General features: G+C 56.5%; 1 protein-coding gene across 1 annotated transcript; it reads left to right on the forward strand.

The window, feature by feature from the left end:
• Positions 1 to 840: 840 nt before the first annotated feature.
• SOCS7 (suppressor of cytokine signaling 7) lies at positions 841 to 15,817 on the forward strand. The gene is made up of 10 exons (XM_053999893.1): positions 841 to 1,670; positions 4,479 to 4,543; positions 5,203 to 5,307; positions 5,778 to 5,879; positions 7,226 to 7,356; positions 8,184 to 8,352; positions 10,808 to 10,936; positions 11,587 to 11,722; positions 12,977 to 13,119; positions 14,238 to 15,817. Exons 1-9 carry the CDS (start codon positions 841 to 843, stop codon positions 13,095 to 13,097), a joined length of 1,788 nt encoding a protein of 595 aa, XP_053855868.1. The 3' UTR covers positions 13,098 to 13,119; positions 14,238 to 15,817.
• Positions 15,818 to 17,524: the final 1,707 nt, after the last annotated feature.

Genomic DNA, 17,524 nt, shown 5'->3' on the forward strand with positions numbered 1-17,524 from the left:
GCAAGAGCAGGATCTGAAGCCCACCCCCCAAGTGGGATGTCCCGCGCAGCAGACCCGGGGTGCAGAGGGGAAACTGAGGCACGGGAGGGTGCTCAGTTTCCTTGCTCCAGCCTCAAGCAACGATGACCTTCCCCATCCCCAGCCCGCGGGGAGGCGTGGGGAGAGCCGGTCCTCGTCCCCTCTGCTCCGGTCGGGACGCGCCGCCCGCCAGAACCGGGCAAGAGCCGCGCAGGGCTCGCAGTACGAAGCGGCGCGTGCCCGTGCCTCAGTTTCCCCCACCGCATTCCCCTGTCCCGGAGCGGGGGATAAGTCCCATGGGTCACGGCTGGAGCTGCGTGTCCGGGAGCCTTCGGTGCCCCCCGGCCCCACCATCCGTGACCCGCCCGTCCCCGTGGGTGCCGGGACCGCGGTGGTGTCGGGTTCGGAACCGGTCCCGCCGGTGGGTACTGGGGACTCGGAGGGGCTCCCGGGGCTCGGCGCGGGTCCCGCCCGCGGATGCCGGAGCCACCCTTGGGTGCCGGTGCCGCCGGTGGATGCGGGGGCTCGGAGCGGCTCCCTGTGCTCCGTGCGTGTCCCGCTGCCCGCAGGGTGTCCCCTCGGTCCCCGCGGTCCCTCCACGTGCGGTCGGGGGGCTCGGGGGCGCGGCCTCCACACCGGGGAGGGACCACAACCACCGGGAGAGGCGGGACCGGCACCGGGGGGCGCGGCCAGCGGCGGAAGCGCGGGGGCGGGGCGGCGGCGGCGGCGGCGAGGGGGGGGCGCCGCGGCCGTGCGAGGGCGGCGGCGGCCGCCGGTGCCGGTGCGGTCCCGGTCCCCGCGGGCCATGCGGCGGCCGTAGCCATGCAGCGCGACGGGGATGCGGCGGCGGCCGCCGCGGCCTCGTACCGGGTGCTCAGCCGGCTGCTGGGCTATGGCACCGGGCCGGAGGCGGGCGCGGCGGGCGGCGCCGGTACCGGTGCCGGCGCGGCGGGCGCGGGGCCCGGCGGCGGGGGGCGGCTGCCGGGGGCCGGGCCGGCGCTGCGCAGCCCGCGGCCGCAGCTGATGGTTTTCCGCAACGCGGCGGCCGAGGGCCGGCCCGGTGAGGACTGCGGCCCGGCGGCGGCGGCGGCGGCGGCGGGCGGGGGGGTCCCGGGGGGCGGCGGGGCCGAGCTGTGCCCGCGGCACCGCTGCGCGCTGGAGCCCAAAGCGGCGGCGGGCTGGGGAGCGGCGGCGCAGAGCGGGCTGGAGCTGCAGCTGGCGGCGCTGGGGCTGCGCCCGCCGGGGCTGGGGGCGAAGGGGGCGGCGGGCGCGGCGGGCACCCCTTGCCCGTGCCTCGGGCCGCCCGCCGGCGAGGAAACCAGCGATGCGCTGCTGGTGCTCGAGGCGCTGGAGCCCGACGAGGGCGGCAGCGGCTCCGAGGACGAGCCGGGGTCCCCGGGGCGCGGGGCCGCCCGCGCCGCCGGCAGAACGGCAGCCCCCGGCCCCGCGCCGCCGCCCGCGGGCACCGGCACCGGCACCGGCACCGGCCCCGGCGGCAGGAAGGGCTCGCTCCGCATCCGCCTCAGCCGCCTCTTCCGCACCAAGAGCTGCAGCGGCGGCTCGGCCACCGGGGACGCCGCCAGCGCCGCCGCCTCGGCCGGGAGCCTCACGGATGTGTGCGGGGCCCGCGGCCGGGAGCAGGAGCCGGGCAGGTACGGGGGTACCGGCGGCGGGATGGGGAGGATGCCGCCGGGGCAGCGCGGGGTGCGGGCCGTGTCCCCGCGGCCGGGGGTGTCCCGGGGCTCTGCTGTGATGCTGTGCCGCTGTGCCGGAGAGGGATGCGAGGCTCCGGGGCCATCCCACGCGGCGGGTCCCGGTTGGGGTCAACCTCTCGGAGCAGCTGCCGAGGCCTCGTCGCTCACACTGGAGCCCGGGAGAGGCCGGCGGAGCAGGGTCGCGCTGATTCAGGCCTGCGTCTCTGATGGAGATGGTGGAAAAACCTCTGGGAGCGGGGCTTGGAGCATCAGTCCCATGAGGAGCGGCTGGGGGGGCTCAGCCCGGGGAGGAGGGTCAGGGGAACCTTCTTGCTCCGCAAATTCCTGACAGGAAGGAGCAGCCAGGTGAGGGTCGGGCTCTGCTCCAGGGAACAAGGGATGGGGTGACTCAAGTTGTGCCCAGGAGAGGTTTAGGTTGGATGTTGGGGAAGATTTATTGGTGCAAAATGTGGTGAGGCACAGGCTGTCCGTGGAAGTGGTGGAATCGCCGTCCCTGGAGTTGTTCAGCAGATGTGAGGATGTGGTACTTTGGGGACACGGGCTGGTGGCCGCAGTGGGGTTGGACCCGCTGATCTCAGAGGGCTTCTCCAGGTTCTGTGATTCCATGGCTGATGAGGGGACGGGTGGCTCGGGCTGCTGCAGGTGCTGGGGCAGCGCTGTCCCCTCTGCTGTCCCCACGGGACTGGCATTGTGTCACCTCAGGGTGATTTCCCCAGGCTCTGCTGCTGTGGGGGGCTCAGCTCTCCCTCCCTCCGTGCAGGAGGAATCATTGCCAGCCAGAGCTTGGCTGGGATGGGGGCACAAATCCCGGGATTTCTTGGTGTGGGACCCCACAGGTCCCTCCTGTCCCTCATCCCTGTTCCATCACCTCTGCTGCTCCAGCGGGGCAGGAGCTGCTCAGTCCCAGCTGTGACCAGTCCAGGGCTGCTCCATCCCTGCTTCCCGGGCTCCTGGAGCCACTCTCCGTGACATTCCCGGCAGCAGAGCCGAGATTTCTCCCGGAGAGGGCCAGGTCTGTGCAGCAGGGAGTAAAGGGGTGGGTTCAGTGCTTTCCCTGCGGGGTTCCTTCACCCTCCGCAGGGATTTTGGGGTGCGCTGCCTCCTCCTCCTGCTGCTGATGGATGAGCTTCAGGAAGCTTTTCTCCAGGCTGGAGCTGCTGACCCGGGGTCAGGCATGACCTGCAGCCCTGGCGTGTGGGGACAGCGCCCTTTGGCAGCCCGAGGAGGCCAAAATTACCCCAAAATGAGCTGTGCTTTGAAGCAGGGGCTGGGTGGGGAGCTGGCAGCTCCCAGCCCTGCAGCCTGGCAGGTGCTGAGGCCTCTCTGGAGCTCCCGTGGCCCTGAGGAGCCTCCCTGGGCACGTGGGCAGCTGGAGCAGCCTCAGACGGTGGCTCCTTGCCCACAGGTGACTCAAACGGCCCCAGAGGAGGTGCCTGGAACGACAGAAAGCTTTGCTCTTGGGATTGGGGTTATTCCAGCAGTCCTGGGACCTCCCGGGGCTGGGATTGGAGAGGGCTGGGAGCAGGGAAACACCTGGGAATCGCTGCCTGCTCTTCCTCTGGTCTGGGACTTTGGTGGTCACTTTGGTGGTCACTTCTCGTGCAGCTCCTCGCACTGATTTGGCATTTTTTAACAAAGGTTACTCCAGGGTGCCCGATGCAGCAGCTCCTGTGGGTCAGACAGGGCTTTGCTGCCTTCAGTTCCAGGAATCCCATCCTGGTGCTGAGGGATGGGTCATTCGTGGTCCTTTTTCCTCTGGTGGGATGAGGATGATGATGATGAAGAACCAGGACCTTTCCTTGGTTCTGCTGGGAGCTGGAAGTTGTTGCCTCCTGACCTGTGGCCCCCATGGATATGGGATGGATCTGGTGGGAGCTGGCAGTTACAAAACTGGTTGGGAATGCTGCTGTTCCTGGGAATGCTGCTGTTCCTGGGAATGCAGGTGCTCCTGGCCCTCTCCAGGGCTGCCCTTAGAGCTGTTCCCACCCATTTTGGCCTCTCTGGGCTGAGCTCCCCCACCCTTCACTCACATCTTTGGGGTGCTCCAGGCAGAGCCCCTGGATTGCTCTGGGACCCAACCCTGTTTTGCCCCTGGAATTTGGCAATTCCCAATGCCGGGAAGCAGCGTGAGGTCTGTTGTGAAACAGCTCCGTGGCTCCCTGGCACCTGCTCGGGGTTTTCTGTCCAAAATCCTGATTAATTCCCTGCTCAGGGATTTGCTTTGGAGCAGGGCGGAGCGCCAGCTTTTCCTGCCCTGATTAGGAGCTGGAGAAACACGTGGATGGAGGTCCTGGGAAGGATGGAGAGGGTTCTTCAGGCTGGAGGAGGTTCTCCCATTGGGAGAAGGTTCTCGAGGCTGGAGAAGATTCTCCTGCTGGGGAGAAGATTCTCCTGGTTAGAGGAGGCTCTCAAGGCTGGAGAAGGCTCTCCTGGTGGGAGAGGGTTCTTGAGGTTGGAGAAGGCTCTCCTGGTGGGAGAAAGTTCTCGAGGCTGGACAAGTTTCTCGTGGCAGTGGAAGGTTCTCCTGGCTGGAGGAGGTTCTCCCACTGGGAGAAGTTTCTTGAGGCTGAAGAAGATTCTCATGGTCAGGGAAGGTTCTTGTGGCTGAAATTGCTCTGGTGGGAGATGGTTCTTGTGGTGGGAGAAGGTTTCCCTGGTGGGAGAAGGTTCTCCTGTTTATTTCCTGCTGGGATTCCGAGTCTCCTCATCTCTCCTCACGCCACTTTCCCCTGTTTTTCCCCACAGGAAACACAGACTGACAAGAACCCAAAGTGCCTTTTCCCCGGTTGTGTTCAGCCCCCTCTTCACAGGTGAGGATTTGGGGGGGATTTGTGCAAGTTTGGGTTTTTTTGTTTTGCTGTGGGATGAGCGGGGAACGGGGAATTTTGCTTCTGTGGGATCCCAAACCAGGATCTCTGAGGTGTCCCTCGGTCCTGCTGGCCTCAGACCCAAAAAGGAGACTCCAAAGAGAGGATCTGAGCCCAGGACAGGGCCTAAACCACCAGGAATGGGGTCTTAAGCCCAAGGACAGGGCCTAAGACCCCCAGGAGAGGAGCTGCTTTTCCTCAAAAGAATCTGCAGAGGAAAACCTGGAGATGTAAAAGTTTTGCTTTAATCTGGGAGGTTGATTTTGTTAATTATTAGTTTATCTGATTATTTTTAAAATGACTTTTTAAAATATAATTATTTTTAAAATGACCGTGTCCCTGGTGCCACACATGGATCAGCTCTGCTCGATGTGGGAATTCCATGCTGGAAAAAAAATCCCTTGGAGCCTCCTCATCCCATCCAGCTGCTGGGCTTGGGGCAAATTCCCTCAAGACCTCTCCAAAGACGGAGAAATTTATTTTGGGAGCAGCACACGGGAAAAATCTCCCAAACCCTGCAGAATTCCTTTCCCTGTGCTCATCCTGGGGACCAGGCCTGCCTGATCCCAGCCCTGGCTGGGCTTTTCCATCTCCTTTTCCAGGTGAGACGGTGTCACTGGTGGACGTGGACATTTCCCAGCGAGGGCTCAGCTCCCCTCACCCTCCGACCCCTCCGCCGCCGCCGCGCCGGAGCCTCAGCCTGCTCGGTACTGCCCTGGGGATGTCCCTGGAAACCTGGGAATTGTCCTTGGAACCTTGAAAATCATCCCTGGGGTCCTGGGAATGGTCCTTGGAAACCTGGGAATGGTCCCTGGAGCCCTGAAAATTCCAGTGCTGGAAAAGGAATCCCTGTCCTCCAGCAGTACCCAAACCAGAGAGGAGTTGTCACTGGGAATCCCCAGATTCCCTTTTCCAGGATCTGGGGCTCTGCTGGGAATCCCCAGATTCCCTTTTCCATGCTGTTTTCAGGGCTCTGGGGCTCTGTTGGGAATCCCCAGATTCCCTTTTTCCGTGCTGTTTTCTGGGCTCTGCTGAGAATTCCCAAATTCCCTTTTCCATGCTGTTTTCCGGGCTCTGGGGCTCTGCTGGGAATCCCCAAATTCCCCTCTCCAGGCTGTTTTCCGGGCTCTGGGGCTGTTCTTTCCCTGTTTCCTGACCTGTCTCTGCTCTCTCCTAGATGATATCAGTGGGACGCTGCCTCCGGCTGTGCTTGTGGGGCCCATGGGCTCTTCCCTGCAATCCTTCCCTCTGCCTCCGCCTCCTCCGCCCCACGCCCCAGGTCAGCTGAGCTTGGCCAGCTCCGCTTTTTCCCTCCTGGAATTCTGCTTTTTCCCTCCTGGAATTCTGCTTTTTTCCCCCTTGCAATCTCCACTTTTTCCCTCCTGGAATTCTGCTTTTTTCCCCCTTGCAATCTCCACTTTTTCCCTCCTGGAATTCTGCTTTTTCTCTCCTGTATTCCACTTTTTCCCCTCCTGGAATCTCCAGGTGTTTCTGGGTGACAGTGACTGTGACAGGGACCCTGGGCTATCTCTGGGTGACAATGACCCTGGCTGTCTGTGTGGGTGACAATGACCCTGGCTGTCTCTGGGTGACAATGACAGTGACCTTGGCTGTCTGTGTGGGTGACAATGACAATGACCCTGGCTGTCTCTGGGTGACAATGACAGTGACCCTGGCTGTCTGTGTGGGTGACAATGACAATGACCCTGGCTGTCTCTGGGTGACAATGACAGTGACCCTGGCTGTCTGTGTGGGTGACAATGATCCTGGCTGTCTCTGGGTGACAATGACAGTGACCCTGGCTGTCTGTGTGGGTGACAATGACCTTGGCTGTCTCTGGGTGACAATGACAGTGACCTTGGCTGTCTGTGTGGGTGACAATGACAATGACCCTGGCTGTCTCTGGGTGACAGTGACCCTGAGTGACAGTGACAGTGACAATGACCCTGGGTAACAGTGATGGTGACCTTGGCTGTCTCTGTGTGACAGTGACAGTTACCCTGGCTGTCTGGGTGACAATGGCAGTGACCCTGGGTGTCTCTGGGTGACAGTGACCCTGGGTGACAGTGACAGTGACCTGACTGTCTGGGTGACAATGATCCTGACTGTCTCTGGGTGACAATGGCAGTGACCCTGACAGTGACAGTGACCCTGACTGTCTCTGGGTGACAGTGACAGTGACCCGGCTGTCTGGGTGACAATGATCCTGACTGTCTCTGGGTGACAATGACAGTGACAGTGACCCTGACAATGACAGTGACCCAGCTGTCTCTGTGTGACAGTGACAGTGACAGTGTCCCGGCTGTCTCTGTGTGACAGTGACCCTGACAGTGACAGTGACCCGGCTGTCTCTGGGTGACAATGGCAGTGACAGTGACCCTGACAGTGACAGTGACCCAGCTGTCTCTGGGTGACAATGGCAGTGACAGTGACCCTGACAGTGTCCCGGCTGTCTCTGGGTGACAATGGCAGTGACAGTGACCCGGCTGTCTCTGGGTGACAGTGATAGTGACAGTGTCCCGGCTGTCTCTGGGTGACAATGGCAGTGACAGTGACCCTGAGAGTGACCCGGCTGTCTCTGGGTGACAATGACAGTGACAGTGTCCCGGCTGTCTCTCCCTGCAGACGCCTTTCCCCGGATCGTGCCCCTGCGGCCCCCGGAGGCCCCGGGCCAGCCGCCGCCGCCACACCTGCAGTGTCCCCTGGCCCGGCCCGACCCCAGCAGCTTCGCCGCCAGCCTGAGGGAGCTGGAGAAGGTACCGGGAGCAGGCGGGAAAATCTGAGCCCCCAGGGACTGGGATCTGGGAATGCAGCCCTCAGAGACTGGGACTGGGGAATCTGGACCCTCAGGGACTGGGACTGGGGAATCTGGACCCTCAGAGATTGGGATTTGGGAATACAGCCCCTCAGAGATTGGGATTGGGGAATCTGGACCCTCAGAGATTGGGATCTGGGAATGCAGCCCCTCAGAGATTGGGATTTGGGAATGTGGCCCCTCAGGGATTGGGATTTGGGATTCTGGCCCCTCAGGGATTGGGATTTGGGATTCTGGCCCCTCAGAGACTGGGATTAGGGAATGTGGCCCCTCAGAGATTGGGATTTGGGAATGCGGCCCCTCAGGGATTGGGATTTGGGATTCTGGCCCCTCAGGGATTGGGATTTGGGAATCTGGCCCCTCAGGGACTGGGATTAGGGAATATGGCCCCTCAGAGGTTTGGATTAGGGAATGCGGCCCCTCGGAGATTGGGATTTGGGAATGTGGCCCCTCAGGGACTGGGATTTGGGAATGTGGCCCCTCAGGGACTGGGATTTGGGAATGCAGTGCCTCAAGGATTGGGATTTGGGAATGTGACCCCTCAGAGACTGGGATTTGGGAATCCAGGACTTGAGTCCAGGAAAACCTTTTCTGTGCATGGAAGGGGGGTCTGGATCCGCTCTGTCCCCTCAGGGCGTCCCGTCCCGTCCCCTCATCCCTCAATGCCAGCCGCCCACACCGGGTGAAATTCCACACGGGGGGCGACCTGCTGGGAGTTTTCCCATTCCCAGGGAATCCCCATTCCCAGCTGCCGCTCTCTGTTCCCAGTGCGGCTGGTACTGGGGCCCCATGAACTGGGAGGACGCCGAGATGAAGCTGAAGGGGAAACCGGACGGGTCCTTCCTGGTGCGGGACAGCTCCGACCCCCGCTACATCCTGAGCCTGAGCTTCCGCTCGCAGGGCATCACGCACCACACCCGCATGGAGCACTACCGAGGTGAGCCCTTCCCGGGATCCCAGCATCCCTGGGATGCCATTCCCAGCTCCAGTAAATAAATACCCGCATGGAGCACTACCGAGGTGAGCCCTTCCCGGGATCCCGGCATCCCTGGGATGCCATTCCCAGCTCCAGTAAATAAATACCCGCATGGAGCACTACAAAGGTGAGCCCTTCCCATGATCCCAGAATCCCTGGGATGCCATTCCCAGCTCCAGTAAATAAATACCCGCATGGAGCACTACCGAGGTGAGCCATTCCTGGGATTTCAGAATCCTGGGATGCCATTCCCAGCTCCAGTAAATAAATACCTGCATGGAGCACTACCGAGGTGAGCCATTCCCAGGATTTCAGAATCCCTGGGATGCCATTCCCAGCTCCAGTAAATAAATACCCGCATGGAGCACTACCGAGGTGAGCCATTCCTGGGATCCCTGGGATGCCATTCCCAGCTCCAGTAAATAAATACCTGCATGGAGCACTACCGAGGTGAGCCATTCCCGGGATCCCAGAATTTTTGGGATGCCATTCCCAGCTCCAGTAAATAAATTCACTCACCACACCCACATGGAGCACTACCGAGGAACAAAGAGCTGGCAGTGCCCTGGAAAAATGGGAATAGAGAGCTGGCAGTGCCCTGGAAAAGTGGGAATAAGGATCTGGCAGTGCCCTGGAAAAATGGGAATAGCGAGCTGGCAGTGCCCTGGAAAAATGGGAATAAGGAGCTGTCAGTGCCCTGGAAAAGTGGGAATAGAGAGCTGGCAGGGCCCTGGAAAAACGGGAATAGAGAGCTGGCAGTGCCCTGGAAAAGTGGGAATAGAGAGCTGGCAGTGCCCTGGAAAAGTGGGAATAAGAAGCTGGCAGTGCCTTGGAAAAATGGGAATAGAGAGCTGGCAGGGCCCTGGAAAAATGGGAATAAGGAGCTGGCAGTGCCCTGGAAAAGTGGGAATAGAGAGCTGGCAGTGCCTTGGAAAAGTGGATTTAAAGGGAATTCTGACAGATGGAGATTTTGGGGAGAATTCATTCCCGGGAAGTGTGGTCAGCCGTTGGAACGGGCCGCACGCGGAGTCCCCGTCCCTGGAAGTGTCCAGAGCCCAGGCAGAGCTGGCACTGGGGACACGGTGCCACCGGTGCCCGCGGGACAGCTGGGATTGTGCCCCGCCTGCAGAATTCCCGGATTTTGGTGGGAGGGAGGAGGGGATGTCCGGGCCGCTGTGACCCGCCGGGAGCTCTGGTGTCCCCAGCTCCAGTTTCATCCTGGGCCACCTGGGCAGCTCAGGTGGCTGAGGGGCACCCAGGGCCTAATTAACAATGCCGTTAATCAAGGAGCAGGAACGTGAAACTGCTGCTGTGGAAAATGATCCCAGGGCTGGGGAATGGGGACAGCAGCACCTGGAGCTGGGAATGCTCCGAGGTCACCTTCCTTTGGGAATGCTGGCATGGAGCAGGGACACTCCAGAATATCAGAACATTTATGAAATATTTATTAAATAAAAGGATATTCAATTGATTAAATGTAAGGATATTGAATTGATTAAATAGAATAGTATTGAATTGATTAAATAGAAGAATATTTAATTTATTAAATAGAAGAATATTTAATTTGTTAAATAGAAGAATATTTAATTTGTTAAACAGAAGAATATTTAATTTGTTAAATAGAAGAATATTGCTTAAATATGAAAATACTTGAATGATTAAGTATGAGACTATTTAATGTATTATATGAGTATTTAATTTCATAAATATGAAATATTTTGAAATATTTCAAACATTTAATGTCTTATATAAGAGTATTTAATTTCCTAAATATTAGAATATTTAATTGATTAAATATAAGAATATTTATAATACATAATAACTTATAATAACAATAACAAGAATATGAAATATAAGAATATTTATTTGATTAAATACTTATTCAATTGATTAAATATAAAAATATTTGATTTGCTAAATATAAGAATATTAAATTCACTAAATAGAAGAATATTTAATATATTCAATAGAAGAATATTTAATATATTCAATAGAAGAATATTTAATTTATTAAATATATGAATACTGAAAAGTTTAGCTGTTCCCAAATCCATAAAACAGAGCCCATTCCAGGGGATTTTGGGAATGCCAGATTTGTCACTGAGCGCCCTCCCCCTGTTGCTTCCATGATGGTGCTGGGGAAGCTGCTTTCCCAAAAATTCCTTGGAATAACAGGAATAATTCCCCTGGGATTTCCCAAAAATCCCCTGGGATAACAGGAATTATTTCCCTGTGCTTTGCCAAAAATTCCTTGGAATAAAGGGAATTATTCCCCTCTGCTTTTCCAAAAATCTCCTGGGATAACAGGAATGATTTCCCTGTGCTTCGCCAAAAATTCCTTGGAATAATGGGAATAATCCCCCTATGATTTCCTGAAAATCCCCCTGGAATAATGGGAATTCTTTCTCTCGTGAAGGGACCTTCAGCCTGTGGTGCCACCCCAAGTTCGAGGACCGCTGCCAGTCCGTGGTGGAGTTCATCAAGAGGGCGATCATGCACTCCAAAAATGGGAAATTCCTCTACTTCCTGCGCTCCCGGGTCCCAGGTGAGCCTGGGAATGGGATGGTCCAGGGATCCAGGTGAGCCTGGGAATGGGATGGGATGGTCCAGGTGAGCCTGGGAATGGGATGGTCCAGGCTCCAGGTGAGCCAGGGAATGGGATGGTTCAGGTGAGCCTGGGAATGGGATGGTCCAGGAATGGGATTGTCCAGGTGAGCCTGGGAATGGGATGGGATGGTCCAGGGATCCAGGTGAGCCTGGGAATGGGATGGTTCAGGAATGGGATTGTCCAGGTGAGCCTGGGAATGGGATGGTCCAGGGATCCAGGTGAGCCTGGGAATGGGATGGTTCAGGAATGGGATTGTCCAGGTGAGCCTGGGAATGGGATGGTTCAGGAATGGGATTGTCCAGGGCTCCAGGTGAGCCAGGGAATGGGAATGTCCAGGTGAGCCTGGGAATGGGATGGTCCAGGGATCCAGGTGAGCCTGGGAATGGGATGGGATGGTCCAGGGCTCCAGGTGAGCCAGGGAATGGGATTGTCCAGGTGAGCCTGGGAATGGGATGGTCCAGGGATCCAGGTGAGCCTGGGAATGGGATGGTCCAGGTGAGCCTGGGAATGGGATGGTCCAGGTGAGCCCGGGAATCTAATCCTGCCTAATCCTGATCTCCAAAATCTCCTTTTTTCTCCCAAAAAAGGTCTCCCTCCGACGCCCGTCCAGCTCCTGTATCCCGTCTCCAGGTTCAGCAACGTCAAATCCCTGCAGCACCTTTGCCGCTTCCGGATCCGGCAGCTGGTCCGGATCGACCACATTCCCGAGCTCCCGCTGCCCAAGTGAGTCCTGGCATTCCCCCATGGATCAATCCCGGGAATTCCCTCCCAGGCAGCGGGAAGGGATCCGTGACCACAGATCCAGCAGGGAATTGTTGGCTTTTCCAGCTTTGGGATAGCGGGATCGATGTCCTGTGGGGTTTAGGGGTGCAGTGGGAATTCTGAGCGGCTCGGGAATGAGGAATTCCCTGCCGTGCCAGAGGTTTGGGAAGCAGCTCCTGTTCCTGCGGAGGTGCTGGGAGGGCTGGGAGTGTTGGAGGGGTTGTGCTGTGGGATCCGGCTCTTCCTGGTGTTTTTCCAGGGAAGAGGCTCTGGCTGTGTTTTGGGAATTCCTGGGGGGCTGTGTCTCAGGGATCCAGCTGTTCCTGGTGTTTCTCCAGGGAAGAGCCTCTGGCTGTTCTCTGGGAATTTCAGAGGGGCTGTGTCTCAGGGATCCGGCTCTTCCCGGTGTTTTTCCAGGGAAGAGCCTCTGGCTGTTCTCTGGGAATTTCAGAGGGGCTGTGTCTCAGGGATCCGGCTGTTCCTGGTGTTTCTCCAGGGAAGAGGCTCTGGCTGTGTTTTGGGAATGTTTCAGAGGGGCTGTGTCTTAGGGATCCGGCTGTTCCCGGTGTTTTTCCAGGGAAGAGGCTCTGGCTGTATTTTGGGAATTCCTGGGGGGCTGTGTCTTAGGGATCCGGCTGTTCCTGGTGTTTCTCCAGGGAAGAGGCTCTGGCTGTGTTTTGGGAATTTCTGGGGGGCTGTGTCTCAGGGATCCGGCTGTTCCTGGTGTTTTTCCAGGGAAGAGCCTCTGGCTGTTCTCTGGGAATTTCAGAGGGGCTGTGTCTCAGGGATCCGGCTGTTCCTGGTGTTTTTCCAGGGAAGAGGCTCTGGCTGTGTTTTGGGAATGTTTCAGAGGGGCTGTGTCTCAGGGATCCGGCTGTTCCCGGTGTTTCTCCAGGGAAGAGGCTCTGGCTGTGTTCTGGGAATTTCTGGGGCGCTGTGTCTCAGGGATCTGGCTGTTCCTGGTGTTTCTCCAGGGAAGAGGCTCTGGCTGTGTTTTGGGAATTCCTGGAGGGCTGTGTCTCAGGGATCCGGCTGTTCCTGGTGTTTTTCCAGGGAAGAGGCTCTGGCTGTGTTTTGGGAATGTTTCAGAGGGGCTGTGTCTCAGGGATCCGGCTGTTCCTGGTGTTTCTCCAGGGAAGAGGCTCTGGCTGTGTTTTGGGAATGTTTCAGAGGGGCTGTGTCTCAGGGATCCGGCTGTTCCCGGTGTTTTTCCAGGCCCCTGATCTCCTACATCCGCAAGTTCTACTACTACGACCCGCAGGAGGAGCAGTACCTGTCCCTCAAGGAGGCCCAGCTCATCTCCCGACAGAAGCAGGAGCCCGAATCCTCCACGTAGCGGAGCCGGCCCGGCACTGACGGTGCGGGAATGACTCGGGAGTGGTCTGGGAATGGTCTGGGATGATTGGGAATGGTCCAGGGATGGTCAGGATGGTCTGGGAATGATTGGGAATGGTCTGGGATTGTTGGGAATGGTCAGGATGGTCCGGGGATGATCTGGGAATGGTTTGGGGGTGGTCTGGCAATAGTTCAGGAATGGTCTTGGAATGGTTCAGGAATAGTGTGGGAATGGTCTGGGATGATCAGGGAATGGTCTGGGAATGGTCCTGGAATGGTTCAGGAATGGTCTGGGAATGGTTCAGGAGTGATCCGGGGATGATCTGGGAATGGTTCAGAAATGGTCTGGGGATGATCAGGGAATAGTCTGGGAATGGTCCTGGAGTGGTCTGGGGATGGTCTGGGAATGGTTCAGGAATGGTGTGGGAATGGTCTGGGATGATCAGGGAATGGTCCTGGAATGGTCTGGGATGGTTGGGGATGGTCTGGGAATGGTTCAGGAATGGTGTGGGAATGGTCTGGGATGATCAGGGAATGGTCCGGGAATGGTCCTGGAATGATCTGGGATGGTTGGGGATGGTCTGGGAATGGTTCAGGAGTGATCTGAGGATGATCTGGGAATGGTTCAGGAATGGTCTGGGAATGCCCCAGGAATGGTGCCTCATCCCAGGATCCGACCCACGTCCTGCTGTTCCCTCAGAACCACAAACCCCCCTGGAGAAGCCGTGGCTCCTCCCTCAGGGGTCTTTTACCATTCCCAAACTTTCTTTGGGAGGGACAACAACACTTCCTGGCCTTTTACCATTCCCAAACTTTGGGAAGGAGAGCAAGTCTTCCTTGCCTGTTACCCCTTGGGAATGGGAACAGCATTCCTGGCCTTTTACCATTCCCAAGCTTTCTCTGGAGAGGAGAACAAGGTTTCATGTTCTTCTACCATTCCTGACTTTCCCTGGGAAGGGGAACGAGGCTTCCTGGCCTTTCACCATTCCCATCTTTCCTCGGGAAGGGGCCCAACCCTCCTGCTCCTCCCTTGCTCCCACCCCATTCCCATTCCCACTCCCATCCCCATTCCCCCTCTTCTCCAGGCCCCGATCCCTCCCAATCCCATCTGATCCCAATTCCCGGTGTTTTTTCCCAGCAGGAATTTGGTTGTTGCCCTCCTGCCGTGGTGGGGAGGAGGCTGAGCTCCTGCTGCTGCTGCTTCTGCTCTTTTCCCTGGAGGAGAGGGCCCAGCATTCCCAGGAATCCCAGCATTCCCAGGAATCCCAGCATTCCCAGGAAACCCAGCAGAGCAGGATCCGGAGCCCCGGCTCCTGAGAAAAGGAATCCTGGGGAAGTGAGCCCGGCCCCGTGGGATCCCTGCGGAACACAGAATGTCACGGCACTATTCCCAAGCTTTCCTGGGAGTTTTCAGTTTGGATGGCTCTGGATTTTTGGTGTTTTTTTTTTTTTTTTTTTTGGATTTCAGCATGAGGAACACTGGATTTTCTGATCCCACCTTGGGAATTTCAAGGTGGGGGAGAGGGAGGAAAAAAAAGGGGGAATTTTCTGGGAAGATCCCTCTGCTCCGAGGCGTCGTGGCAAGGCTTTGATCCTCACTGGAGAGCTGCAGGGGGATGGAATAACCCCTGGGAATAAATGAAGTGTGGAATTCTCAGCAGCTCCACAGCTCCCCCACTTCCCAGGATTTGGGAGAAGAGAGCCAAACCCTCCAGGTTTGGCAGGAGCATCCTGGGAAAAGCTTGGAGCCACGGAAGAAGAAGAGGAAGGAAGAGCATGGGATGTGGTGGATCCAAAGGGAACATTCCTGGAAGATTCCCCTGGAGCCCTGGGAAGGTGGAAAAGCTGCTGCTGGAATTGCTGGAGCTCTCCCTGGATCCTGAGGGATCCCAAACTTGGGATGGGCTCTCCCAGCCTGTCCCTGGTGGATTCCAGAGGCTGGGAATGGTGATTTCCTCTGGAGGATCCTCCTGGAGCAGCTCCCTCCTCTCCCCGGGACATTGGGAACAGCAAATCCAGGAGAGTTGTGGATCTTTCCCAGTTTTTGGGCACAAATTCCCTCCCTCACCCCTTGGGATCCCGGGCTGCTGCTCCATCCCTTGAGCAGGAATTCCGTGGGGGAACTTCCAGCTGGGAATTCTGGAGAATTCTTCCCTGCTGTGTTTCAAGGAGCAGCATTCCAGTGCTCTGAATCCAAGGAATTGCCCCATCCTGCCGGATCTGAGGATTCCCTGGAGCCCTGGGAGCTGCCAGGACCTGGGGGGATGATCCCAGACCTGGAATTCCTGTGGATTTTAATGGAAAAAAAAAATTCCAAGCTGCTTTGCCACGAAAGGTGCTACAAATCCTGCCCTGCCTGCCTCCTCCAGCTGGGATTTGGAGGAAAAAAAAAAAAACCACAATCCTTAAAAAAATTCCAGGTTTCTGGGTGAAACTGAGCTTGAAAATCCATGGAAATACCTCATGGGACTGTGTGAGGGAAAACCTTCCCGGGAGCCAGGCCTGCTCCAGCTTTCCTTCCCAAAAAAACCCCAAGAGACCCTGGGAAAAAAAAAAGGAAAACTGGATCAGGGATGGATACTGGGATGAAGGGAATTGGGAAGGTGTGAGGCAATCCAGGGAAAATCCAGGGAAAATCCTGTTCTCTCCATGGGGTGGTGGTGGCAGCATTCCCACTCTTCTTTGGGAATGGGGAGAGGTTTGGGAAGGGGGAGCAGCAGATCAGGGAAAAGTGGAGCTGGGGGGCTCTGGGAATGGGAGCTGGGGGGTTTTGGGGGCTTTTTTTTGCCACCCTGGGGTGTTCCCAATCCCCCAAAACCTCATCCTGGGGTGTTCCAGTGCCCCAAAATCCCACCCTGGGGAGCTCCCAGTGCCCCAAAATCCCACCCTGGGGAGCTCCCAGTGCTCCCAGTGCCCCAAAATCCCACCCTGGGGAGCTCCCAGTGCTCCCAGTGCCTCAAAATCCCACCCTGGGGAGCTCCCAGTGCCCCAAAATCCCACCCTGGGGAGCTCCCAGTGCCCCAAAATCCCACCCTGGGGAGCTCCCAGTGCTCCCAGTGCCCCAAAATCCCACCCTGGGGAGCTCTCAGTGCCCCAAAATCCCACCCTGGGGAGCTCTCAGTGCCCCAAAATCCATCTTGGGCCATTCCCAGTGCTCCCAGTGCCCCAAAATCCCACCCTGGAGAGCTCCCAGTGCCCCAAAATCCATCTTGGGCCATTCCCAGTGCTCCCAGTACCACCCTGGGGTGTTCCCAGCGCTCCCAGCTCCTCAAAATCCCACCCTGGGGTTCTCCCAGTCCCTAAAAATCCACGCTGGGGTGCTCCCAGTGCCACCCTGGGGTGCTCCCAGTACTCCCAGTCCAGGGCTTCACCCCAAACCCCAGGAATTTCACAGGATCCAGCCTCACCTTTGGAGGAGGAATGAGCAGATTCCAGCAACTCCCAGGGCAGGAGATTCCCAGGATTTTGGGAATCACCCTTTGGAATTTAAAAAAAAAAAAAAAAAAAAAGCAGCTTTTGCTTCATTTTATTTTTATTTTTATCCCCCCTTTTTCTAATTTTTAATTTTAATTTTTTTTTTTTGGTGTGTGCTTAATTTATTCAAATAGTGGCTGTATAATTTATTTTCATAAATATATGAGAAAAGTTACTAAATGGTTAAAAAAAAATAATAATAAAAAAAACCAAACGGACTTTGCAGGCCAATCTTTCAGATTTAATGAAAAAAATAATTAATAATAAGAATATTAATAATAATGGGTTTTGATATGAACCACAAATGCACTTTTGGGTGTGTTTGGTTATTTTTTGGGGTGGGGAGCTCTGGGGTTTGTGTGTAAATATTGTATTTATAGGCATGTTTGGCCTCTTGTGGGGGATTTTAGGAACTGCTGGCGTGGAATTCCTGGATTTTGGGGGTTTTGGGGTTTTTTTGGGGGGTGTTTTTTTCCCTACGGGGTCAGCCAGGAAGAGCTGACTTGGTGTTTGTAAAACTCATTTTTAGCGTCGATTTTTGGGTGTTTTTTTGGGGGGTTTTTTTTGGGTTGTTTGGGATTTTTTCTTATTTTTTTTTTTTTTTTTTTGCTGTCGCGGGGGTGGGAAGGGAAGAGAGAAAGGGTTTGAAATAAAAATCTTGGAAACTGTTGGATGTTTTTTGTGGTGGATTCCGAGTCCTTGACCCCCTCCCAACCCCTCCAGGTCCTTTTTTTGTCCCTTTTTTTGGGGCATCCTGGTACCCCAAAAATCCATCAGGAAGTTCTCAGTGCCCCCCCCAAAATTGGGAGAAAACCCAAAAATCCATCGGGAAGTTCTCAGTGCCCCCCCCCCCCCCCCAAAATTGGGAGAAAACCCAAAAATCCATCGGGAAGTTCTCAGTGCCCCCCCCCCCCCAAAATTGGGAGAAAACCCAAAAATCCATCGGGAAGTTCT

The sequence above is a fragment of the Vidua macroura genome, chromosome 27, assembly GCF_024509145.1.
Source record: "Vidua macroura isolate BioBank_ID:100142 chromosome 27, ASM2450914v1, whole genome shotgun sequence".
Classification (NCBI taxonomy): domain Eukaryota; kingdom Metazoa; phylum Chordata; class Aves; order Passeriformes; family Viduidae; genus Vidua; species Vidua macroura.

Excerpts from the sequence above, each read along its gene's own strand:
- SOCS7 (XM_053999893.1), top strand. The coding sequence starts at position 841 with ATGCAGCGCGACGGGGATGCGGCGGCGGCCGCCGCGGCCTCGTACCGG. Across the intron at positions 1,671-4,478 it reads CGGGAGCAGGAGCCGGGCAG|GAAACACAGACTGACAAGAA; the intron begins GTACGGGGGTAC and ends TTTTCCCCACAG. Across the intron at positions 8,353-10,807 it reads CCGCATGGAGCACTACCGAG|GGACCTTCAGCCTGTGGTGC; the intron begins GTGAGCCCTTCC and ends TCTCTCGTGAAG.